The 25,188-nt window shown below is 44.9% G+C and overlaps 2 protein-coding genes across 4 annotated transcripts in view; one reads left to right on the forward strand and one right to left on the reverse strand.

Moving 5' to 3' along the window:
- KIZ (kizuna centrosomal protein) overlaps positions 1-25,188 on the forward strand; it is a 90,865-nt gene that overhangs the window by 61,626 nt on the left and 4,051 nt on the right. For 2 of the 3 annotated variants that reach the window (XM_043883631.1, XM_043883632.1), the window contains exons 8-12: positions 1,154-1,319; positions 2,189-2,248; positions 3,388-3,477; positions 13,155-13,259; positions 15,160-15,256. In XM_043883631.1, coding sequence (XP_043739566.1) covers positions 1,154-1,319; positions 2,189-2,248; positions 3,388-3,477; positions 13,155-13,259; positions 15,160-15,256 — 518 coding nt within the window. The remainder of the gene's footprint in view (positions 1-1,153; positions 1,320-2,188; positions 2,249-3,387; positions 3,478-13,154; positions 13,260-15,159; positions 15,257-25,188) is intronic. The other variant, XM_043883633.1, reaches the window with a different exon arrangement.
- On the reverse strand, positions 19,528-22,142 carry LOC122681483 (serine/arginine-rich splicing factor 10-like). Its single transcript, XM_043883634.1, is given in 2 exon segments — positions 19,528-21,839; positions 21,842-22,142. Coding segments are annotated over 2 exon segments (759 nt in total). The 5' UTR covers positions 22,050-22,142; the 3' UTR covers positions 19,528-21,288.

A 25,188-nucleotide genomic window follows, 5' to 3' on the forward strand; every position in this document is an offset into this window, starting at 1 on the left:
CAGGCTCAGTCGTTGAGGTTCTGCCTTAGTGATTCTCCCTGTCAAAGCTTCACGTCCTTTCACGTTGATGACAAGCAAAGAATAGAATCTTCCCCTTTGTTCGCTCGACACTAACATTGTTACCACTTCGCGCTTGGATAGAAGATGGCAGGAGAGGCTGTGCCCAGCTCCCTCTTCACATTCACTTGCAGGGTCTCAGGTGTATTCCCCACACGGCGGGTTTACTGCTGCCATCATGTCCCAGGGAGAGGTCAGCACCGCTAAGCAGTCTTCCACTCCAAATGGGGGAGAGAGAGACATGTGCCTTGGCAGCCAGACAGTGACATTGTGTTGGTTGTTCAGCTCTGGTCACCAGTGTATTTTTAATTCTTGAGGGAGGAATGCTGACCCAGATGTGAAGTATCTGGATATTAACCTGTCCTATTTTTACCACATTTTCTCTACGTCTCATGTTGGCTGTGGTCAGATCTCTGCCCACCTCCCTGCCCCAGACACTTGGGGTGACACGGGTAAGACTGTTCCATGCCTGGAGGAAGCAGACAGGCTGTGTGGCCACTGAGTTTCCTGAGCTCCCTGGCAGACTTGGTGGCAAAGTGCAGAGCATCCATATCCTTGACTGAAGGTTACCTGAAGCGAGGTCAGGTCTCTCTTTGCTTCAGTGTACCCTCCTCAGCCCCCAAGTCCTTCCACAATCCTCCTTTTGGGGAAAGTTTGGGGGTCATTTCTTGAAGTATGAGGATATCATAAGGTCACATTTTCCCAAATCTCCTCAATCCAAGCCAACTCTGTCTCATGTGCCTGAAAGACAGAATTCAGGACATGAGAGAATGGATCTGGGATATACCACTTGGGTTAACCGAGTTAGTCACAGCTCACACACATCCTTCCCAAGTAGAAAGATACTATATTACAGAAGATTCAGTCCCCAGAAAACATCTCCTTGTGAGTGTAAATTATTGTGAAGAATTCAATTATGCTGGAAAATAGCCTAGTGTTACTTTATCTTGAAGACATTTTCATGTAGGTTAAATGTCAGGAGACAAATCTCAAGTAAAGCTTGACGTAAAATAGTTATTTGAAAGCTGATCTCTGAGACCAAGGAGAGTGTGACCACAGTTTGTTAATTTTTTGTACTTTCTTTTAAACACTACAGGCAACTGCGTTATTGAAAAAAGATCTCGCAGAAGAGCATGACAACAGGTCGGCTGTCGACAGCAGCAAGTCATCTTGCAGTTTGCCATCTACTCTGAGTGATGAAAATGGAATGAGGAATGGAAAACCCACTCTGTGGCCCAAAGGTGTTCCTACAAGGGAACAAGGTAGCTATTGTTAAGGGTTCATTCACAGCAAAACTGCACTCAGAATCAGCGTGCCACCCTCTTTCTCAAAGTGTGCCCATGAAATAAAGCTGCTGAGCAATGCCTGTGATTCAGTATGCATGATACATTACTCATTTTATACCATCTTCCACTTCAGGAAAACACCTGAAGTCTGAGAAGAATGGGAAACCTAATTGTAGGTCTTCAGTTCTGCTGAATTTGCAACAAAAGTAGTTTTTATAAAGCTATGAAATATTAACAGAATTAACAGTTGACATTAGGTACTTTTTTGATCATCCTGCAAAGGTGGAGATGATTCCATTAAACTGAATTCCATGAAATACTGTGAAGTTTTTTATATCACTTAATAGAATTTACTCATAATTAATAAATATTCTTTTAAATTATAATACAGCCGTATAAAAGTCTAAACAAATGATTAAGAATCAATGAATTTATGACCCCCCCAAATTTTATTACCAGTTTTTAGTCTCTAGAAATGGTGATTATTTTAGTGTTACTGGTAAGATGTGCCAGGAAATCCCTGTCAGCTGCCTGGGACGTGAGCTGCCCGGGATGTGGTCAGAAGTCGATGACATGTGCTGGACCTGAGGCCCATGTATGTTAAGCCCCACCCAAATCTGATAGATGTCAGGCTAAATTATTTTGCATGAATGCAGTGTAGAGACACCTTGGCTTTTGAATAGGCTTTCTTCTAGGCACGGTATATTTCAAACAAGAAATAAACTAACCAAAAAGAGAAGGTGAGAAGCAGGGCAGTTAAAAGGAATGGCAACTAAAAAACCAAAGGCCAGTTCCATCAGTATAACCTTGAAATACATTGTTATTATCACTTGTTCCATTTTTAGAAGATGAGAGCACCCATGAGAGCACCGAAGAAAGTGTGGCAGCGAGGATGCCCATCACAGGTAAGTTCACGGCTGCCTGAGGACCTGGGATTCTACTCTATTCTGTAACCAAAACAGTTTAGGTTAGTGTTTGTGGACTCCGCCAAGAGCAGGCAGATTCAGTGACCATGTGCTGGAGCAGGGGCTCCAACCTGAGAGTGTGGTGAGCTTAGGTTAACACAAACGAAGGTGGAAAATACTCAGGTCTGCTGAGTCCTTCAGGATTGTTGCAAATTTATACTTGCGAGCGTCCCACCCCCACGAGCCTTTCAGCACCAGCCTCTGTGTGTAAAGGCCAGTCCCCATGGGGACACCAGTCATTAAATGGCCAACTACAGATGTGTCTGATTTCCTCTATTCTTTCCTGTTATAATTGACTGTATCATTATAAAAAAAAAGCAGAAAAAAAAGTGCCAGACAGGAAGCTTGCCTGTGTCTCAGTTACAAAGCCCATCTGATCCATTACAAATTTTAGCAGTAAGGTTTCGTTAAGATCTGTTAAGATTTCTGCACATGTATTCAGCTTGTTTAGATGAAATCTGAATGTCATTACTTTTTTTAGTTTTAGAATATCAACAGCAGCAATTAGTATTCTGATCAGAATTCTATTTGTCATACATCTAAATTTACTAGTACCTTATTTTGTAAAGTGGTATGCTACTTCATTATAAATTCAAAGGTCTGACTTTAAATATTTATACAAGTAAATACACCATTGCACCGAGGTACTGAGGCATGCATCTGCATATGAGTTAGTTTTGTTGTTTATCAGCAAAGAGAACGGTTTCTTTTATGGAAGTAGGATTCATGGCCTGATGATGAATTCTGAACCCATGTGTCTGCAATGAACTCCGATTTTGAAAAAGGAGTTTATAGTGGAGCAATTATTGTATATGTTCTGCATCAGATAATATTTCACTCCAAAATACAGAGGTTTTCTTTTCCTTGAAATGTTTTCCCAGTGATATATTTATTGGATTTTTATTCTTCATTTTGAGAAAACTCTGATAGAGTTCCCTGTTTGTTTGTTTATTAGTAGAATTAATAAAAGTGTAGATGTTCCCAAACTACAGACACCCAAAAGGTCATTTGGGTGCTTTTCTTTTGCATCTGCCTTTGAGTGCAGGATATCTCATGACCTCTGAATTTGCTTCAGTTAGAATCACAAGGGCTTGTTGGGGAACCAGGAAGTCCCCTTGTCTCCTGTCGATCCCTGGTCTGCTCAGCGTTCTTTCCAGACACCCCTTGTGGTGAGTCAGTATCCCCACATTAGTACTGGTGTGATTTTCCCAGAGGACTTTTTAACTGAGGGAGAGCTGGCACATAACATTATACCCATGTCAGGTGCAGAGCGTGATGAGTCACTGTGCGTAGACATTGCAGGATGTTGGGTCAGCCTCACGAGTGTCTGTCACCACATGTAGTTACAGGTTTTCTTTCTTTTACTGAGAACTTTGAAGGTTTCCTCTCTCAGCAGTGTTTAGGTACACAGTCCTGTGGTGTTAGCTATAGTCACCTCGCTATGCATTCGATCCCCGGGACTTACTGATTTTATAACCAGAAGTCTGTGCCCTTTCACCCCATCACCCGTGTCACTCACCCCCACCCCCGTAACTGCCAGTGTGTCCTCTGTATATCTCAGAATTTCCTAGTAAGAGAAGAGATAGTTAAGTATCAGTGTTTCAAATCTTTCTTCTCTTCACTTAAGAAGAGGTGTGATGTGCCTCAAAGGAATACAGGTTATTTGCCATGAAGATTTTTTTTTTTAAAGAAATTATAATTTCAGCAATCTGTCATTGATCTGTCAATAGTTGGCAGTTAAAAAAATAAAAGCTTTGTGCCTATTATAGGCCAAAGAAGTAGACATAAAATAAACCTGGAAAATGTGAAAAAGCTATCCGAAGCATCTTCTTAGTGGGAACTTTGTGGTTCTGGCCCAGCCACCACACTCCCCTCCTCAGCACCTCCCAGCACATGCCTGCCGGAGGCCTTGGGCGCCTCAGCTCTGCTCTGCTGTGGTTGTGTCTATTGTTACAGTTACTTTGATCTCTGAGTTCTTGATCTTGATCTCTTTATTAATGTTTGTGTCTTGCCATGATTATTTGGAGATTTGGCCTTTGGTAAAGTAAGGCATTGGAAGGACTGATGGTGAAGCTGAAGCTCCAGTACTTTGGCCACCTGATGCGAAGAGCCAACTCACTGAAAAAGACCCTAGTGCTTGGAAAGATTGGAGGCAAAAGGAGAAGGGGGTGATAGAGGTTGAGATGGTTAGATAACATCGCCAGCACAATGGACATGAACTTGGGCAAATTCCGGGAGATAGTAAGGGACAGGGAGGCCTGGCGTGCTGCAGTCCACAGGGTCACAGAGAGTCAGACATAGCTTATCAACTGAGCAGTAACAGAGTAAGGCAGGCGTATGAATTAAGACAGAATCCTCCCCCTTTGTAATAGTTCTGTTGAGGCTTCCTCATCTGTACAGGCTGCAGTCCTTCTAGAATATTCCAAAGAAAAGGAACATTTTCAGGGCTGCCCTCGGAGGGTTAAGAAAACGTGGTGGTGTTTGGCATCAGCCACTGCTGTCAGCCAGCTCTTTACTTCCTGCTGTTTCTTCACCCGCTGAGCCTCTGACCTAGGAAAGCAGACCTCCTGCCTAGCCAGATGGTGCGTGAGGTGAGGTGAGGAATGTGAAGGCACTAAGCCTGTACTGGACACGCAGCCCACATCAGCTGTGGTCTACATCGGTGATCTTTGTGTGCATCTTATGTTGGTCTTCTGCACTGGCCCCACTGGCCATAGCATTTTCATCCTAGTACATCTAGTTAAAAGGAACCTCACACGTGAAACCCAGAGGGGAGAAGTGGGAGGACTGGGGCAGTGCCACAGAGAGAGTAACCCTGAGACACTCCCAGAGGGGCGCCCGGGCACCTCTGGCCTGGGATCCTGACAGCCCCTTGCTTTCCTGGAGATGCAGTAGCTACTCGTGACCACCCAGCCTTGCGCTGCCACAGGTCCTCATGGACAGCACCTCCCACTGAATCCATTTCTGCCAGAAGTTTCCACATCAGAAGGCAAATGAAAATTTGAATCCAAAGGACATTACCTCATCAGAAAGGAATCTTGAAGAGAGCTTCACAGACTTTGGGAACTTCTCATTATATTCATGAACAAACCTTCCAAGAAGAGGCCCAAACAGCAGCTACAAGGTCTCCCGGCAACCTCGCTGGTGAGGGCCCCATGTCCCCGTGCGGTGTGTGGTGGGTGCCTCTTGGTGGGGGTCAGGCAGATCCCCTGGGGAGCTGGTGCAGAGATGCACCCAGAGAACACAGACCCTCGGCTGCTCGCATAGCACACATACCTGCTGAGGACTTGGAGGAGACATCCATCCATGAACCACAAATAAGAGTGAACCTTTTATCTGTTTGCTAACACAGTCCACCCCTTTCATTAGTCTAGTTGTTCACCTTAAAGAATCCAGGTCGAAATCAAAGGTTAAGGGGATTATCTATGAGTGTGTGGGTTTCTGTATATAAGAATAGTATATAATCTGCATATATGTCACACCTCTACTTGAGCTGAATCCAGGGAAGGCCAGAGACAGCCAGAGACTGGGTCCCCACCCTCCTAAGCCTCCAACGTCTCTAACCGTCATAGCAACCCTACAGGAACACAGACAGTTCTCCAGATGGCCCAGCAAACTTGGAAAGATTGAGAGCCCTTTTCAGGGCCATATAGCCAGAGTGTCGGGTCTTGAATCACACTCAAACTTCAGTATTTAAGCCCGAAAGTCCTTCCATCCCACCAGTCGGCCCCTCTTGTTTTATAAGAGAGGCACCTGCCTCAGGGCATCTGGATCAGTTAAATACCAATTTGTAACTTAACAAAAGATGAGCCCTGAAAGGATGCTCTTGAGAGCGATGAAGAACAAAGCCTGGAGAGGTGGGCAACTTGCGAGGATTTCTGAGTGCAGACTGTCCCAGGGTGGCCCTTGTAAAGTGGGGTGAGCCTGTACCCCTAGGTGAGCCTGAGACCACAAGAGGTACAGGGCCATCAGGTCAGTGTCTCCCTGGAGCACTTAGGCCAAGATTGAAGCCATGCTTGTCAAGATTAAGAAAGTCTTCCCCTGAACCACTCACACCCCTAAAAGGAAGTTTCCCCCATTGGTAATTTTATTGGTATTTATACTCAATTTACCTTGACAGTTTGGTGACTTCTAATTTTAGTAAATGATGCAGCTTACACTAAGTGTCAGAGAAAACAGAGCCCCTGTCACAATATCTGGCACACAGTGGGCACTCATTTTGTCAAACGAATGAAAATGAGAGTGTAAAGGAGTTCCCTTAAGCGTTTGTTGATTCAGGCCAGCACACCGTCTCTTTCCATCAGTCACTCCACCAGTACTTTTCCCACCCACGTGCCCATCCTGGCAAAACTCATCTCCTTAAGCTCCATGTGAAAAGGGCTCTCAGCTTTTATCTCAAGAGGATTAAGCCTCTAAGAATGTCCATTCAGCCTCTCATTCTTTTGACACCAATTCTCTTGGTCAAGCTGTGTTGAAAGTGGTTGCCTGATTGTGCCATTTCTCACTGATATTCTTTGGCAAGCTGAAATATTCCAGGTCAGACTGTGGTCCGTCCCTTTAGAAGCTCTGTGGGAGGTCAGCCTAGGTTTGAAGGGTGCAGTCAGATTCTGGGCAGGGCTTCCCCAGACATCATTGCTTGAGCTTTACCACAGAGTGGGAGAAGGCTGGAAATGGACGATGGCCACGTCGTCACAGGAGACTGGATCTGGGAGAGAAAACTGCAGTGACGACTTAGGACCGCGAAGACAAATGGCAAAGCACTTGTACTCCGGAGCCTGTCTTGAGTCTGCACCGCACCTGTTCTGTCCTGGAGATGCCCAGTCAGGTCTGGATGCTGTGCCTGGGGCAGCCAGGCAAGCACCATCTGCTCCTGGGTTGGCCCTGGCCCTGCCCAGGTGGCCCCATGTCTGTGGCAGGAGTCAGGCTGCCACGCCTTCACCCTGGGGCCTGCTGTTCACGAGAGCAGAGAGCTTCTTACTCCGGACGCTGTAGGCTGGCAGCACCCATTTACCGTGGCCGTGGAGGAATGGAGGGCACCTTCTGGGAGAGTTCCTGAGCAGCTATGTTCCCAAGAATGAACTCAGAAGTGCCTAAGAAATTCTGCTCAGAGGCTGCCCAGCAGGAGCCCACGTGGGCCTTTAAAACAGACCCATGTGCCAACCACATCCTGAACTGGGTACCCCAGGACCTCCAGGTGTGAGCCAAGGCCTCAGTCTGTGTGTGTAACACACCAGGCAACTCCCTAAGCTTGAGAACCATGGAGCAGGGAGCCTCAGAGCTGAACCCTCCTTGTAGGTTACCCTGTGAACCACACTTCTTTTCTGTAAGAGACCCCAGTGGAAAGAGGGGGAGGTCGGGCTCTAGATGCTTCGATGCAGTCAGGGCTCAGGGAGGGTGTGACTTTCCGAAGGCTGCTGTGACAAAGCATCACAGACTGGGAACCGCAGACCCGTTTGCTCTCACAGCTGTGGGTGCTAGAAGTCCAAAATCAAAGTGGCAGCCGTGCCCTCTGAAGGTGCCGGGAGCATCCTTCCAGGCCTGCTGCAGCCTCAGGTCTGTGATGGCACAACCTCAGTCTCTGCCTCCAGCCTCGTGTCGCCGCTGTCTCTGTGTCTGGGCTTCGGTGTCCTCTTCCCAGTGGGATAGCAGTCAGCGGAGTCAGTGCCCAGAGTGAATCTAGGATGAGTTCATCTTGAGATACTTCACCGAATCCGTCTGCACAGATGCTGTTCACAGAGCAGGTCCCATTCTGAGCTACTGGGTGGACGTGAATTTGGGAGAAGCACTATTCAACCTGGCAGGGGAGGGGAAAGATTTGGTCCTATTTTACGTTGTTGCCTCTGGTTCATCACCTACGTGATTGCTCCTGGCCCAACTCTAGATGATGATAATGCTGATGATATAATATCATGATATTATGATAATAAAGAGTCTTCATTCCGACTCTTCTCATTTTATAAATCACTGAGTGCAAGTGACTAAAAATATTGTTTTCAAGGACTATTAATTATGCCAGTAAGATATAACTTCCTGATCAAAATGACTCAAAAGTTAAATATTCCATGACCTCAAGAGTTGAAAATTCACCTCCCGTGACAGCAGTGTTATATGGCTGGCACCATGATTATGAATTTTCGTGTGCGGTAGCATCAGCAAAACGGTTTCAGTTCAGTTTTTAAACATTCACTAAAGGTCAGTTCCCAGCCAGGCACTTATTTTCAGGTGTAACCATTGAATTGTCCCATAGAAATTCAGGATGTGGTGGAAACACCTCTTTTCTGAAGCATCTCCAGGCAACTGGTTGGAAGGAGAAGTTTTTCCCTTTTCTGAGCATCAGCCATCTCGTGTGAGAACAGAGAAGGACCCCGGGTTGAGAGGTGCCCCGGCCCACGACTGCTGGTGGTGTGGCAGTCTACATATGACAAGTGATTCTGGTTATGGAGCCAACCTGTGTACCTTACGTTCATATAGACAGGTGGTGTTTTGTTCTTTTTTTTTTTAAATCCCTAAATATAGATGAGTTTTCTGTATTTTCAGAATTGTGAAAGCACCTTATCCTAATATTTTCTTGTTTTAATTTGAGATAACTGGACAAGTGATTTCTGGGTTTTCAGTAATAATGTTTACCTTTAGAATTAATTTTAGCATTCCACCCCACAGTTTTTGTCTTATTTAGCTGGGTTTGCTGCATCTAGCACGACGTGAGTGAAAAGTCAGCCTGGACGCAGAAACACACGAAAAGCAACAGCACTGGGGAACCCAGGGACATAAAATATTTTTTGAGTTTAAGTTGAGAATTTCTGCATGCTTCCTGCAGGAATCGCAATTATCTTCCCTGGCTCAGAGATGCCCCGTTCTTTCTCGGTTCAAGGTTGCTTTTCTCGCTGTGCTAATAGCATTGTTCACATCTCCTTTTGTTATTCCCTCTCTGGACCCAGCTCTTTCTTCACCAGGGATTTCCTCGAAAGCCAGGCCGACCCTCTGCCTTGGAGACATCCCTCAGAGGCTGGGGGACCAAATGTTTATCTGGCTCTTGTAATGGGTTGTTAAAAGCACTTGTTCATCAGATATTTTCTTCTTCTTTTTATTTGTAGATTTAAAAGTATTTTAGCAGGTGTACATTTGCATATAAAAGAGAATGAAAGATAAGAAGTTGGGGCTTTTTCTCTCTCTTCCTCAGTGCCATCTCTCCTGCCTCTCTTTATTCAGCACATTTTCATTTTCTTGGTTCCCGTTTTCTAGACACAAAATGAATATCAAAAAGAAAAAAGAAAACAATCTCAAGGATCCTTCACCACTTTGTAAGAAGATAGATGATTGGGTTCAGCCAGCTTGTGTGACCAAGTAGGGAAAAATAATATTTATCTCGTTGTGTCGTCAGCCTGGAATTGATAGCCAGGGATAGATATTAATCCCCTGGACCCCTTGCCTTATTTTGTATATTAAGCTGCAATATTTTCTGCTTTTGAAACTCCCCATCTCAACACAACTTTGAGGATGTGAGAGAAGCCTGACTGAGCAACTCAGAGCCGCAAGCTTGTGGATGCGTGTATGCTATTTCTGTGTGCATCTGAGCGTCATTGTGTTCTTAGAAATAGTTGTTTTATCTAACTGTTTGCACTACTCAGTATTTTTTTATATTACTGACAAGAAGTAGTATCTCTCTGGAGTTGGGAGTCACAGGCTACAAAGTGAAGCCTTAAGGGGCCTCCCAGTCCTCAAATTTGTAGACTTACAGTGTCCGTGCAGTGGTGAAGACTCAGGTCTCAGGTCTTTGCACCTTGAAAAGGTACAGAGGACCCTCGTCCCGACCTTATTCATAACAGGCCAACTGGAACCTCCAGCTTTGTTCCCTTCACTCCTGTGTGTGCTCACTCATTCACTTAATAACTGAATATGCACGGCTGCAGTGTGCAGCCTTCAACTGTTTGATTCTTCACTGCCTTCTTCCAGAAAAACCTGGTCTTGGATTGCCCCAAACTCAAGTCTGTAGCTTTGCCTTATGATGTTGAAATCCTGGCCAAGTCTTCTAGGCTCTTCCAGAAGAGGGTCTGAATTGTTTGAGCATCCCTAGCAAAAACTGATCTCTTGCTTCCAAGGATTCTGAAATCTGGTTTGTTTGATATGGACAGCTCCTTCTAAATCCCCAGGGGACTGCTGCAGCCTCCCTGCTGCTGTGTTGTGGACTCTGCTGGGTCCTTCAGCGGGGAAAGCTGGCCCTGACATCCAGCTTGTGTCCCATGGCCGAGGTTTGTCTCTAAGGGTGCTTGTGCCTCATTCAGTGAACACAAGAAACTTTCTCCCTGCCCTCTAGTTTCAGGGTTGCAGGTATGTTCTGAGTGGCCTGGACAATGATTTAATTTTTTTAGGGCAGAAATCTGGCGAGACTAGGCCCATTTTCTCACCTGGCAGCTGTCAGCTATGGCCAAAAGACAGCTGTCCCCCCGCCCCAAGACAGGACACGAACCCCCTCCCATCCCCTTGCTGCCCCATGGCCACAGGACCCAACCTCCCTCCCCCCTTGTCTGGCCAGAGTCACGTGTGTGGTCCTGCCTGGCCCCCGAAAATCGGCACGTATACCCTGCCCTGTCCTCGCTGTCTGCGGCAGAATCTGTGATCCGGGTGCTGAAACTCCTCGGCCCTTATTTCTACACAGGCTGCATGGCCTTCAGCCTCTCTTGGTCATTTTTTTTTAAACCAAACCTTGATTTTGTTTTTCCAGTCTGGGTCATCTCTCAGTGCTTGGTCTGCTGCTTTGTGCAGCTCTTCTGACTAAAGAGTGAGGGGAGAAGGACTGGCATCCTGAGGTCTGCTCCAGCCCCTCCAGCTGCTTTGGGGGCACTGTGTCCTGCCTCAGTTAGTCTGGTCCTCCAGTGAGTGCAGCTAATCCTTTCACCTTTGAACCTCCCTCTGCCCTGAAACCATTAACAGAAGCTTTCACCAGAGGTAAGGGCAGGCGATGCCCCTGGAGGCCCTCAGCTAGCTTTGCCAACCCTGTATTACTCAGGTCTGGGACGCCACATCCCAGATAAAAACTGTCCCAGGGGCCACCAGCGACTGTCCTTGGAGAAGGGCCCCAGGAGGTCTAAGGATCAAATGCCAGTGAGGAGCCAGGTTAGGAAGGAGGCAGGCTCAGTCTGAATGGGTGGGAGACGTTAGCTTTCTCCCTCCAAACTGCTTTATGTGGACAGCAGATGCAGCTCAGGGAGAGATTCCGGAGTCCTCTGTGTAGGACAGGCAGCAAGTACCCTGTGAGGGAGGTGTGGGGCATGTGACCGTGGCCCCCGATTTCCAAGCACTAGGATGGTCCCTAGACTGAGGCAACTTGCTGCCCAGTCCTCCCTTCCAGGCTCAGAGGAGCGAGGAGGTCCGTTCCGTCTCATATTTGGACAGAATACATAATCCCCACCCCACCTGCCAGTCTGAAATCACTTCACAACTAGTAACGTGATGTTTTGCACAAGAATCCTCTCCAGAAAATAAATAACACATGTTCCTGATTTCTGAGAAGCCTGAACCGGCTCGCTGGAGTGAAATGATTCCCTTCAGACGGTTGACAGACGAGCCCAGCTTCCAGCTCCAGCCACCAGGGGCCTTTGTTCACCCAGAGGCTGCTCTCTTCTCTTTCTCCCTTTTTCTTTCTTTGTCTTTTGAAAAAAGTTCTTTCCATCTTTGCTGTCTTTTCCTTGCCCAAATAAATTTAAATGTAGAAATAGCACATAGTCATTAAAATCTGGACTTGTATCGTAAAAGCTGAAAAACTTTTTGGTTGATCTTCACAACAGCATGTTCATCTCCTTATCTCCTTTACCTGTTCAGAATTCAGACACTCCACCTTTGACTTCGTGAACACCTTACCCCCGCCCCAGGCTGCCTTACAGGGACTCTGAAGTGACAAGGACGTTAGAATCAACCAGAGTATTACAATGCACTCCTGTCCCAGTCGCCCCAGGACAATGGGCCAGGCCACTGCTACACACACACACACACACACTCTCTCTCTCTCTTCCTCTCTCTCTCTCTCTCTCTCTCTCACTTTCCCCTCCTGCGTGTGCCGCATCTGGTGTTTTTCTTTAGTAAAGTTTTCAGAATACACTAGATGCACACTACAACTAATGTGCACTGATTTCACAACCCAGCAATTTAAAAAAAAAGTTTCTTTAGAATTTATTATTTTCCAAATCGAATCCCTGATCTATACTTTTTTAAATTAGAGAGCATTTACTACTACAAAATAGGATGTTCATTTTAAATGCTTATTTTTTATCTCATGTGATTCTGAGTAGGTAAGTTATGTCTTTCTCCTTTCGGTGGTTTATAACCAGGAACAAGGGCCTCGTGGTTCAGTTCCTAAACTGAACCAGCAGGAGCAGGAATACAGCCAATGGCCAACCCCCATAGTCTGTGGCCCTGTGGGGAGCATGGCCTCGGGGGCCGTTCTGCTGTGTACTGCTGGAACTCTGTCTCCTTTCTCCACTTCACCCACGAGGCCTTGAGACCTGAGGGAGCAGGAAAGCCTGCGTCACTCAGGTCCTTCACGGGACCTCTCTGTATTGCTTTTCCCAGCAGTCTTCCCCACTTAGAGAAGGACCAAGGGGTCTGTGGGTTGTTTCCTGTTTGTCTGTGTTTTGTTGACTATGCTTTTGGTGCTGTATCCAAGAAATCACTGCCAAATCCTGGAGCTCTTCTCCTACCTTTTCTTCACGGAGCTGAATAGTTTTAGGTCTTACATTCAAGTCTTTAATCCTTTCTGAGTTGATTTCTGTGTGTGATATAATGTAAGGGTCCAACTTCATTCTCATGTCTGTGGGTGTCCTGTTAATCTGTGCCTTTTTCTCACCTGTAGAAACGAAAGCCTACCAGAGGCTGAAGCAGTCTGCCCTCCAGGGCAGCACGCACCAGGCCAGAGAAGGATTCCAAGAGGCCACGGCCCCCACGTCACAGCCTTCAGGTGAGCAGAGCGACGCTGGGAGCCCCCAGCCACCGCCCGGGCTTGCGCAGGGAGCGGTGTGCCCTCTCTGGAGTTTGCTTTGTGACGAGTTATCGCCAGCTTAGGATGAGCCAGGGCTCCATTGTTAACAGCAGGCGTTTGGAAGCAGTTTCCTTCCAGGATGTGTGCTGCCCACAGCCTGCGGACCCTTGGAGTCTGCCTGACATGTCATGATAGTGCCATCAGAGACACCCCAAACTCCCTCTCTTCTCACACCTTCCAGTTTGTTAACCAGTGGTGGGGTGTGTCATCCAGGCTGTCTCCCTTGTCTGAATGTTGGGGGATTTGAGCTCCTTTAAGTAAAAAGACTCTGAACCCCAATAAAAGCTCAATTTTTAAGCTTAAATGTAGTTCCTTTAATCCAGGATTTTTGTTTTAATTGTAGTCTTCCTTAGTTTTCTTGAAGGGAAAGGCTACCCACCCACTCCAGTATCCTGGCCTGGAGAATTCCATGGACTGTATAGTCCATGGGGTCACAAAGAGTTGGACACAACTGAGCGACTTTCTCTTTCACTTAGTTTTCTTACATGTTGTTATTGTATTTTTTATTATTTTTCAGTGGTTTCTACTTTATTACATTTTATTTTTTCATGTAAGTCACTTCAGCTCCTATTGTGAAGGTAATGGATTAATAACAGAAGGAAGTTTACTTTAATGACTTTCTAATTTTGGGGGGTGGGGGGTGGATACGTGCTGCATGGCTCATGGGATCTTAGTTCCCTGACCAGGGATCAAACCTGGGCCCTTGGTAGTGAAAGCACTGGGCCCTAACCACTGGACCGTCGGGGAATTCCCTCTAATTTTTATATAAACCAGCACGCTGGAATTCACCTGTAAGAATGATTTCTTAGCACCACATAATTCCTAGTCCATGTTTAGATTTCCCGGTTGTCTCAAGGATGTCTTTATCAAACAGACACTTAGAGGGGAATGTCAGACACAGTCCCAGGCAGTGCTGGGCGTGCGCGCCGATCTCAGAGCCACCCCAGATTGAATTGTGGACATGTGACGTGTCGGTTTGTGTACCCGTCTCTACGAGAAGCCACTTTGTTCTCATGTCTGAAAAGACCCAGTTCATTTAAGCAGGTGCAGACCGTCCAGGGGCTGAATGTGGACACTTTGTTGACAGAACCGCTTTGCCTCAGAGGTTACGAGCAGACACGCAGGTTAGGAAAACAGCACACGCCTTTTGAGGAGGTGCTCATGCACCCTGTAGCCACGATCTTAGGTGACTGCCAAACTCAGACTGGTAGCAGAAGCATCCAAGGCTAAGGGCAGGCAGAGGTCAGGGATCACCCCAGCGAGCTCCAGGGAAAGGGCTGGACAGTGTGTGTTCCCCATCAGCCTTTTCAGGCAAGTTAAGGAGTGGCCTCGATGGTTCTCAGCGGAGGTTTATTCTCCTCTTCAAGAAGGAAAAGTGAAGGGTCTGGCAGAAGGGCTTAAAGGTGGGTGGGCAGGCACTGTCATCTAGAATACCAGTTAACGCACGAGACTGTTCCCACCTCTCACTGTCTCAGTGATCTGTCGCTGCCCAAGTGTCACAACACAAATCAGCCAGAGCTGCCCAAGTGTCACAACACAAATCGTCCAGAGCTTAGGGCCACCGTGGAGACCCTGCTCGCACGTGCCTTATGGCCATTTCAAACGGTGCTGTTTGAGCGACTTCACTTTCTACTCACTCTGTGTCAGTATCACAGGAAACCACCTGCGATAGCAGGTTATCAGGGGAACTCCTTCCCTGTCATCCCCGCCTTGCCTTCTGTGAACAGCTCTTTCTCTGTTGACGCTTGTTTAACAGGTTGGGGCTTCTTCACCCCCGCGGCGGCCAGGCTCACTGCATGTTTCTGCTTGCTTCTCTCAGGTTTGAAAACCGGCAGCAGGACATTCCAGACAAAGACAAATCACAAAATCGCTTCGGAAGCGAGTTTTTCATCCAGCAAAGGGAGTCCTTTGTCAAGGTAAAGTCGCGGAGCCTTTCTGAATCGCACCAGCAATATGAGAAATGTCACCCCGCTCAGGGTGAAACTCTTGGTGCACATGATTTTGTTGGGTGACTTGATGGAACATTATGGTTTGGGTTTTGTTTATCTGAAGTGACAGTTGAAACTTTAGTCTACCTTTGAAAATATTTGTCCCAGAGCCAGGTATTGTTTTGCAGCTGTTGTTTCCTTGGTTTAAGACTCCATTGACACCTCAGTGAACCACAAATTAGCGTCTACAGCTGCTCGCAGTAGGGCTGCTTAGAAACCACACAATGGAGGGTGTCGGGAGAGGGCAGAGAGAGAACACAGGGCCTTAAAAGAAATAAAGTGGCCTGTTTCTTCTTTCAGAGACAGCGGGTATATATACAAGCAGTTGCTGGATATTTGTTTTTGTATTCCTCTTTTTTTTTTTTTTTTTAACCAAGTATTTGGGCTGGACTATTATTTCCCTTTCTGATATTTTCTTGCTTATTTTCAAACATGAAAATTTATCTTTTCACATTTTGTAAACTGTAGTTTAAAACTAAGTTTTTGGAGCAGTGATAAGCGAGTTGTATGCTAGCTTTGCAATCAACATAAAATACTGATCGTGCAGTGGCATTGAGTCACGGAAGAAGAGTGGGGTGGGGGTAGAAGCAGCTGTCTGATGACAGACCTGCCTTTTCGCTTTGAGCAACATATCGTTTCAAACAATACAGGATTGCCTTTGCAATAACATTTCCCCTTAAAAGATGTCCTATAGATGATTACATTTGAAATAATTACTTGCCCTTGTGAAATTTTAAAACAGAAACTTTACATTTCTGATGTTCCATAAGATTAACTTTACTTGTTTAGAAATGTAGTATTTTTATAGTGAAAAAAAAAATCTCATTTTCCTTTGTGTTTTGAAAACTCTTACAGTATTTTTAGGACTTGGAATGTATTTAAATGAGGTCGATTTTCTGAAATTAAGTTCTTGCTTTTAGAAACTTGATATGTTCAATTTTAGGGAATCACTCATTTAATTTTTAAAAACTATTATTTTTAATACCTGCATTTTTGTCTGTTTTTGAAGGAAGTGAGAGATAATTATGGGATAGGAAGAGTTTTAAAGTATTATATTTTTATGATTTTACTATAAATTCAAGTTCTAGGTCTCCTGAAAGGAATTTTAAAAGAGAATAAATTCTACAGGTAGTTTTTAGGGATTAATGTCAACATTGGCTTAATAATACATCCCTTTAGTTTTTAAAGATTGTTGGAAGTGTTTGTTTTAGAGGTCCTAAAAAAAAAACAATTCTTAAATTTTTCCTATATATTCCCCACTTTGGGCAATGTTTAAACACATTCAGAAAGCAGTCAGATTCCGTAGAACATTTTCTCAGTCTGATCATTTGACATTTTACAGCTCGCATCAGTATTTCATTATAAAATCAAACTTCTTTTCCCTTCAGTTTGAGGCAGGGGCCTTTTGTTATTACTGTCATTTCTGCATGAAATTTATTTCCTAAGTTACAAGTGATCACATCATCCTCTTTAAGGAGAAAAAAAAAAGAGTCCTTCAAGGAACCCTTGGTTCTCCACACTTGATAATAATCCAGTGATGAAAGTTCTGGGCTTGAAGTGTGTGGGTTTGGCTCACTGTTGGTCACGGTTGGTTCTTGTGCTGGGTTTGGTGTTCATATGCCGCCCCAGGCTCACTCTTTGTGCCTGGATTCACTGAAATTTCTTAGAGGCTTACATTTAAGGACCCCACTTACTGCAGTCATTCCTCGTGCTTTATTGCTTTTACAAGTGGTCTCGAAACCCAGTACTCGAGAATAAACATAACAGTGCAGTGCTGTTGTAGCACTTTTAAAAAATTCTTCTTTGCTCTATTTTGTCAGTGAGCTGATGAGCAACCTCAAAAAAAAAAAAAAAAGAAAAAAAAAGACCCTGCTGGACCTTTAAAAAAAAAAAAAAATGGCTTCCTCTGATGTCCTAGAGACAATAATTATGATGTGCTAGTTAAGCCCAAACTACAGCTGAGGGATTTTACTTTAAAGCAGCGGCTTGGGCGCAAAAATGCATTTATAGCTCTTTGTCTGCACCTCATTATGTGTGGGCCTGATTCATTAAGTAATTGGTTTGCAGTTGTTTACATGAGTATTAAGGCCTTCCTTTCAGCCGCCTTTGAGAGATACATTGTGCAAATGTTGCCTGTGATGAATGCAGAATGAGGGCCAGAGGGTCCGTCCTATTGGCTAAACAGTGCGCTCTGTTGAAAAGCCAGAGAAAGGGATTGGGCGCTGCTTTGCATAGCAATGACTTTCTTAATAAGCGTTACAGATTAATACACACCAGCTATAAAAGATGCAAAGAGATACTCTTAGCACATTTATCCCTGCTCATTTCATTGTGATGGTGGTGGGGTCCCTGCGCTTTCATATTCCGTTTTCCCGAGCCACGGCTTCAGTGCCTGAGCCGTAATAGAATCCGATGTTTATTGTATTATAAATCACGGGCAAGTAGGCAGATCGGCAACAGTTTATTATTAAAGATTCTTTCAGTGTAAATCTTTTCTCCCATTGTATTTGCCTGAGCAAAATCATTTTGTGGTTGAGTGGGGATGAAAGGCATAATGTACGAAGGAGTGAGTCCTAATAGGAAGCTGTTCTCCGAGTAAAGACCACTTGTCCCCTTTTGTTCAGGGGTGCATGCCGGAGCTTCCTCTCCTCCGCAAACATTGTCTCGCTCCACCTTCCCCAGGAAGCCGTTTCCACTCTCCCGGATCCATGTATTCAACCGAAGAGTGTATTTTAACCGCCTACCACGTTAACTGCAGTTTACTGCCTGGATCGAGATAACCTTTACCAAAAGAAAAGGAAGTGTGCTTGTAACATAATTGCCTGGGGAAAAGGTAGCAGAAGTCACCCGGCCGCCCCACCCTGGCAGGGCCCGCTGTGGGTGGCTTTCAGGGCCAGCCCTGTGGCCCCGGCAGCGGCCGGTGGAGGGCGCCAGGCAGCAGCCGTGCTCCAGTGGGGCCCTCCTGGCTCTGCTTGCCTGGCCCTGGGGCCACTTCCCCTGGGATGATCTGAAGATCACAAGGAACCCGTAGTCCAGAGAAATAAACACGAGGTTTTCCTGAATGGCCTGGAGGTTCTAGGGTAAAAGCTGCCAGTCTCTGGCTTAGCAAATCTACGTTCTCCTTAAATTCTACCAAAGTAGCAGCTTCCTAAAGATTCCACATGTTTCTCGTCATAAGCCCGCCTACTTTACCCCCACCCCCACCCGGCCATGGCGTGAAAGAAGAGTCTTTGCTTGATTGGCTGAAGGGATGGAGTAAGGAAATTGACCCCTAAAAATGGCATCTGCTGCAGGGCCCCTGGTTGACCATCAGGGGGCGCTCAGACTTTGTCTAATTAAAGCTCTCCGCCTTCAGTAGACCTCGAAAATTTATTTATTATTTTTTTTTACCTTTTTACCCTTTATTATTGCAGAGAGATTCTAAGGAAACTCAGAGACTACAGTAACAGGAATAAAGTAACCTATTTCATTAACTTCCATTCCTCTGGATTTTAGCATCATTTTATATTACTTAATTTTTGTGGACATGCAAATCATTTTTAGTTTGCACTATCCTACATGACAGACTGAAACTCAAGTTTCACATTAGTTTCACAGAAAACAACTCATTTCTTTTTTTTTTTCTTTTCTGCTGTAATTTTACCTTATAAATTATACTGATCATGATTTTTCTCAGAGTCTAGTCCGGGTGAAACTTGGTAAACAACTTAAAATTTCAGAAGAAAGTTTAAGTAGCAGTAAGGGGAAAGGAAATATGGTATTTGTTGTGCAACTATTATGTAAGAGATGGTGCTGTGCTAGACATTTTAACATGCTTTAGAGCTCTTAGTTTTCATAACAAGTATACATTGTAGATATTCTAATCTACATTATTTTGGATGATTTGACTAAGACTCAACTATAGCTCACTGCTGCTACTGCTAAGTTGTTTCAGTCGTGTCCGACTCTGCGCGACCCCAGAGACGGCAGCCCACCAGGCTCCTCCGTTCCTGGGATTATCCAGGCAAGAACACTGGAGTGGTTTGCCAATTCCTTCTCCAGACCTCGAAAATTTAAAATCAAGGATTCACAGTGGTTTGTTGGCACAGTGTTTGGGAATTTTTTTTTTCCTTTGTTTCTGAATTGTCTTTTTGCCTTATATATTTTCAGAAACATGTCTGTTTGGAGGAAAAATCTAGCTGAAGACGCTATGTGAGAGATTTTTTTTTTTTCCTTCATTTTGTTTTTATTATAGCATGTTTGCTTAATTTACAGCAAGCAGAAAATAAGCTGGGTCTTGTTTTGATCCAAACATTGATGTTTTAAAGGTTATACACAATATTTGTTAAAAAGAACATATAAAAATACCTTTTTAGAAGCTTCTATAAGAAAGAAAATACAAAGTTTAACCCCACAACTTTCCTCTTTGCTAGAACTGCAAACTACTGCTACAGTTTTAAATAGACTTTTTGTTTAAACTATACATCCAGGAAAATCTAAAAAAATTAAAGAAACGTGCATATAAATGATTGCATAGCAGAACATGAACATTAACTGCAAACAGTAAAGAAATGAAAGTTAGAAATACTATCAAATATACAAAGGTTCTAGAATCAATCCTTTAAACACATTCCACAAACAGTATTTAAAAACCACCTTTTGTTCTTTACAGGCAAGGCCTAGATCTCTAAAACCATAACTGAAAAAAGTAATCCTCTAAAAGGGATAGTTTCCCCACAACATTTCTTACTTATGCCTGTAAGCAAGCAATCTAAAATTTTAAAGATGCTAGCTTTTACTCTGAAATGAGATTGGACATATCAAGTCACTTTTTATTGCCCCCACATGATCTCACAGAGAGATGTTAGACATTTTTATAAAGAGTAGGGTATTATTTTCTTATTTTTATCAGGTACTACACTGATAATCAATTAAAAACTCAAGAGATGGGACTTTCTTGAAATTAATTTTTTCCAAAGTTATTTTAAATCTCATGGCACCAGAGAATCACTTAGAATGGGAGTGTTGCTTTTTAACTTGCCTCACGTTAAATAAACTGAGGTGTGAAGAACAAACTTCCTTCATAAAGAGATGGGCACATTTTGATACAAATGCACACACCAAGGGCTTTAAGCATCAAAATTCAGTCCTTTTATACTATGCACTAACAAAACCTCCTTTGAAGCACTTTACTTGCTTTTAACAGCAGTAAGAAAACTATGCATTATGGTCAACAACGCTCCTTAAAGTTTAGAGTAACTACGTAAGAGCATTCTTTTCCCCCTTAAAATTATTTCTGCCATCATCAACCTGCCCAAATTTTAAGGTGTTTTTCCGACGTTTGTATGGTTCCAAATCTTCATGGAAACCAGGAAAGTGAAGGCTCCTTGTTTCAATCAAACAATCTGCCTGAAAATGCTACTTAACCCAGTTGTCATTTCCCAAGACAGTGGGGGTTAACAAAAGAACTATTCCACACTGTGCCATAAATTATCATCACGGGCCTAGACATCTTGACAAGACAAAAAGGTCCACCCTGAACCTAAATGTGTCTGGTCGGTCAGTGTTGTACTGTGGCTACAACTTCACTTTTTTATCATTCTATCTTATTAGCAAGCTACATTTCTAGGTTAACAGTTCTACCAAATATGGATATGAAAGTTTATTTTTAATAAGACAATGTTGCAAATTATGGTCAACCAACATCTTTTCACCAATACTTCAAGCATAAAAAATGAGAATCTTTACAAAAATATACAGAGACACCATGAATTGGTAGCTGCCCATAACATTAAACAAACTGGACTCTTAAGAGTGGCTTCTCAACAGCATATCATTTTAATTATAACCATTGCCTGGTACAGGGAAAACTGACAAGTGTTTTTTAAGCATCATTGCAACATTGTATTCCTGATAATTTAAGTAAACCAAACTATGAGTAAATGAATGATACATGCCTAAAAATATCATGGTTTATACTATCAGTGGCCACTGGACTTAGGACTAGTCCAAGACCTTGACCTAGATTTTGACCTAGACCTAGACTGTGATCTTGACTGAGATTTGGATCTAGGTGGTTCTTTTTTCCTTGATTCCTTTTCATATCTTGAGCCAGACTTATAATGTGTTTTGGAATCTGTTTTAGAGGTGCCTCTAGTTTTGGTGTGAGATGCAGACCTAGAACGTGATTTAGCCTTCATTTCTTTCTTGGGCTGGGACTTGGACCGTGATCTTGAATTGGATTTAGATCTTGAAAAAGATCGATTTCGGTGTTTGAATCTATCATCGTCGGAATGGCTTCTGCTACGCCGTGGTCTTCCAGTCGGTCTACTGTTTCTAGGACTATGAGATCTTCTATAGTTGTAATCGAAGGACCGACTTCTTGATCTTCTTCTGTCATAACTTCGGCTTCTAGAACGTCTGTATCTGTCATAATCATCATAGCGTGAAGAACTATACACATTCCTCCCTTCCTTGGCTTTCATCTGATTTGGAGTCTTTCGATGCCCCTGTGCAAACTGTATTTCATTTCATTATGTAAAGCATCTTCGGCATCACGAACATCCTCAAATTGAACATATGCAAATCCTCTTGGACGGCGAGTGTAGAAATCAAGTGGAACATACACATCAACTATAGGACCATAACGACCAAATTCCCGACGTAAATCTTCAGACCTGGTATCGTCGGCTACGTTTCTCACGAAGAGAGACGTGTTGGGGGGGCGCAGGTACCGGGACATGACGCCGGCGTTGAGTCTCCGAAGGGACACTAACGGGCTCAGCAAACCGTCTGCAGCTTCGGCGCTGGATCCTCCTCAGACACACACACAGCCAGAGGGCTCCGCTACAGCGACCGCCTCTTCTCGCGAGACTTCACTCTGTGAGAGATTTTAATACTGATTTTAGCCAGCAGTCAAGCTCATTAGAAGTTACAGAATTCAGAGTCTAGAGACCACATCTTCTCATAAGTCAGTTATTCTTTGCTGGCTTTTGATCAGACCCTAGGACTGCAAGGACTCTTCCCACGGGGGTCCCTTCCTCACCATTCCCAGCACCAGAGCTCTTGGCAGGACCCTCGGAGTCTCACTTCCAAACTCAATGGACTTGGCCTCAAAGCCACAGTAACTTGTGTATGTTTGTTAATGGGCTATACATACATTTTTCTTTCAAAAATATGATACCATGAGGTTGAGAGTGTGGTGCTAATGTTAGAACCTCCCCAGCTCCGCGGAGCTCCTGGGGCCTGTACCACCCCCACCCTGCCCCAAGCCTGGGCCTGCCTCCCGGACCCTGTGCTCACCTGACAGCCCTGACACCCTTCGCAAGCACAGTCTGTCATGAACCCTGGTGTGACTTAATAAGGAATCTCTTAGGAACCTGTAGAGCTTCCCTGGTGACTCAGATGGTAAAGAATCTGCCTGCAATGTGGAAGACCCAGGTTCAATTCCTGGGTTGGGAAGATCCCCTGAAGAAGGAAATGGCAACCCACTCCAGTACTCTTGCCTGAAGAATCCCGTGGACAAAGGAGCCTGGTGGGCTACAGTCCGTGGGGTCGCAAAGAGTCGGACACGACTGAGTGACTAATACACACTAGGAGCCCATAAGTTTTTCAGGTCTCCCTTTGTCTCTATTTGCTGGCCCCACAAACCTGAATCCTTAGAGATGTGCTTGCCACCTCATTTTGTACCTATGTTGACTCTGGTGGCTCAGCTGGTAAAGAATCTGCCCGCAGTGCGGGAGACCTGGGTTTGATCCCTGGGTTGGGAAGATCCCCTGGAGAAGGGAAAGGCTGCCCACTCCAGTATTCTGACCTGGAGAATTCCATGAACTGTATAGTCATGGGGTTGCAAAGAGTCGGACAAGACTGAGTGACTTTCACTTTCATGTTAACTATGTAGACTCTTTCTAGCAATGTTATTACCTTTTGTTCATATAACATGAATAGTCGACGCTCTCAATTTTGGCTGTTTTCTCTAGTACCCATGTCAGCAGGATCACATCCTAGGTTCTCACGAGATGCTGTGCTTAGAATAAGACCTGCTGTTTAAGACGCTGGCCAACCTTAACTTCCTACATGTAGCAGGGCTGAGAACAAAAGTGATTTTGATGAAAGTTGTCCCAATCGTGTGTTCTAGTCCCTTATCAACAGCAAGGGAATGTATAAACAACATGGGAAACTGAGATGACTTGATGGACAGACAGAGGGAAGATGTGCGATGAAGCCAGAGTGGTGGAATGTTGACCGGTGGGCACATGGTGCTCGCTGTGCGGAGGGGGCGGTGCCACCCTGCTGCGACACTGTGCGGAGACACTGTCCTGTTAGAATGAGCCCAGTGGGGCGTGATCACACCTTAAGCTAATCAGCTCTCCTGGTGTCTTACCTGAAAGAGCTCTGTTTGGAAATAGGATCTCCAGTCTAATGGTGTACTTCTAGGGGAAAAAAAAAAGAACCCACAGACCCTGCCCTCTTGGACTGCAGGGGTCACCCACGAGGCCTGGGAGGGTGGACTCCCTGGTTTACTGCCTGGGCATCAGGTGATGGCCCTGCTTCATGAAGGCCTCAGTGGACCCAGCCCTGGGCCTCTGCCTGGTTCTGGGTGCAGCCTGCAGGCTGAGAGAGGTTTTACATTTTTTAACAGTTGAGAAAAATCCAAAGAAGAATAAAGCTGCCTGACACCTGAAAGTTATATGAAATTCAAGTTTCGGTGTCCCTACGTGAAGTTTGAGCAGAACACAGCCACATCCACTAGTTCACATACGGCCCTGGCTGTCTCTGTGCCGTGGCCAGAGTCGAGTAGTTGACCGAGACCACACACCTGCGCCATTTACCCCCCACAGCTCACCTTTGCTGCCTCTGCCGCACAGACTGGAGGGGTGACGTCCACACCGTCGGGGAGGTTCAGGCTATCGGGGTCCAGATGCATTACATCTGATGGAACGCAGGGACCTAGCCCATGGCCTGTAACCTGAACTCTTGCATTCTTATGCTTTTGGGAGTGTGTTTGGTTTGGGTTTTTCTCTCACTTATGGTAATAGCCGCACAATATGGCTCTGTCTACACCCAGGAGATTTCTCACACCATCCCCGTTGGCCTTGACTTAGCTTTAGATGTTAGATGTGACCCAGAGAAAGAAATGTTGACCCTGTAAATCACATGTAATAAAAAACAACCTTGCATTGAGTGTCACGTCGACTTGCAGGGATGGCTTCCCAAAGGGAAAAATACTTGCTCCTAAGGGGTGAGAATGGTGTTGGAAACACCCAGAAGCATCTTCCACCTTCCTTAGTGAACACAGGTGTTTAGTTCTGAAATATGTTTCTGGGTAGACACTTGAACAACCTAATCTGAACTCACATAGAAATAGAAACATGCAGATTAAATAATCTAACATCAAATATTGATCAAGTGCCTTTAGGCAAGGCCCTGTGATTATTGAGGCTGTGGCTCAGATGGTAAGGCGTCTGCTTACAACGCAGGATACCCGGGTTCGATCCCTGGGTTGGGAAGATCCCCTGGAGAAGGAAATGGCAACCCACTCCAGTACTCTTGCCTGGAAAACCCCATGGACGGAGGAGCCTGGTAGGCTACAGTCCTTGGGGTCGCAAAGAGTCGGACACGACTGAGCGACTTCACTTCACTTTTTCTGTTCCTTCTGCATGTATTACTGAGCACCTGCTAAGGGCAGTACACTGGGTACCAGGGGACCGAAATGGGTATAGTGGATGTTCTCATGGAGCTGACAGCCTAAGGGCAGTCACATGTCAGTTTGTAACAGAAATGGCTGGGAAAGAGCAAATTTGATGAAAACTTGGGGATGGAGGATGGGGTGAAGGGGATGAGGAGGCTATAGCAGGAAGCCGGATGAAGTCTAGGCATTA

Source organism: Cervus elaphus, chromosome 23, assembly GCF_910594005.1.
Source record: "Cervus elaphus chromosome 23, mCerEla1.1, whole genome shotgun sequence".
NCBI classification, from domain to species: Eukaryota; Metazoa; Chordata; class Mammalia; order Artiodactyla; family Cervidae; genus Cervus; species Cervus elaphus.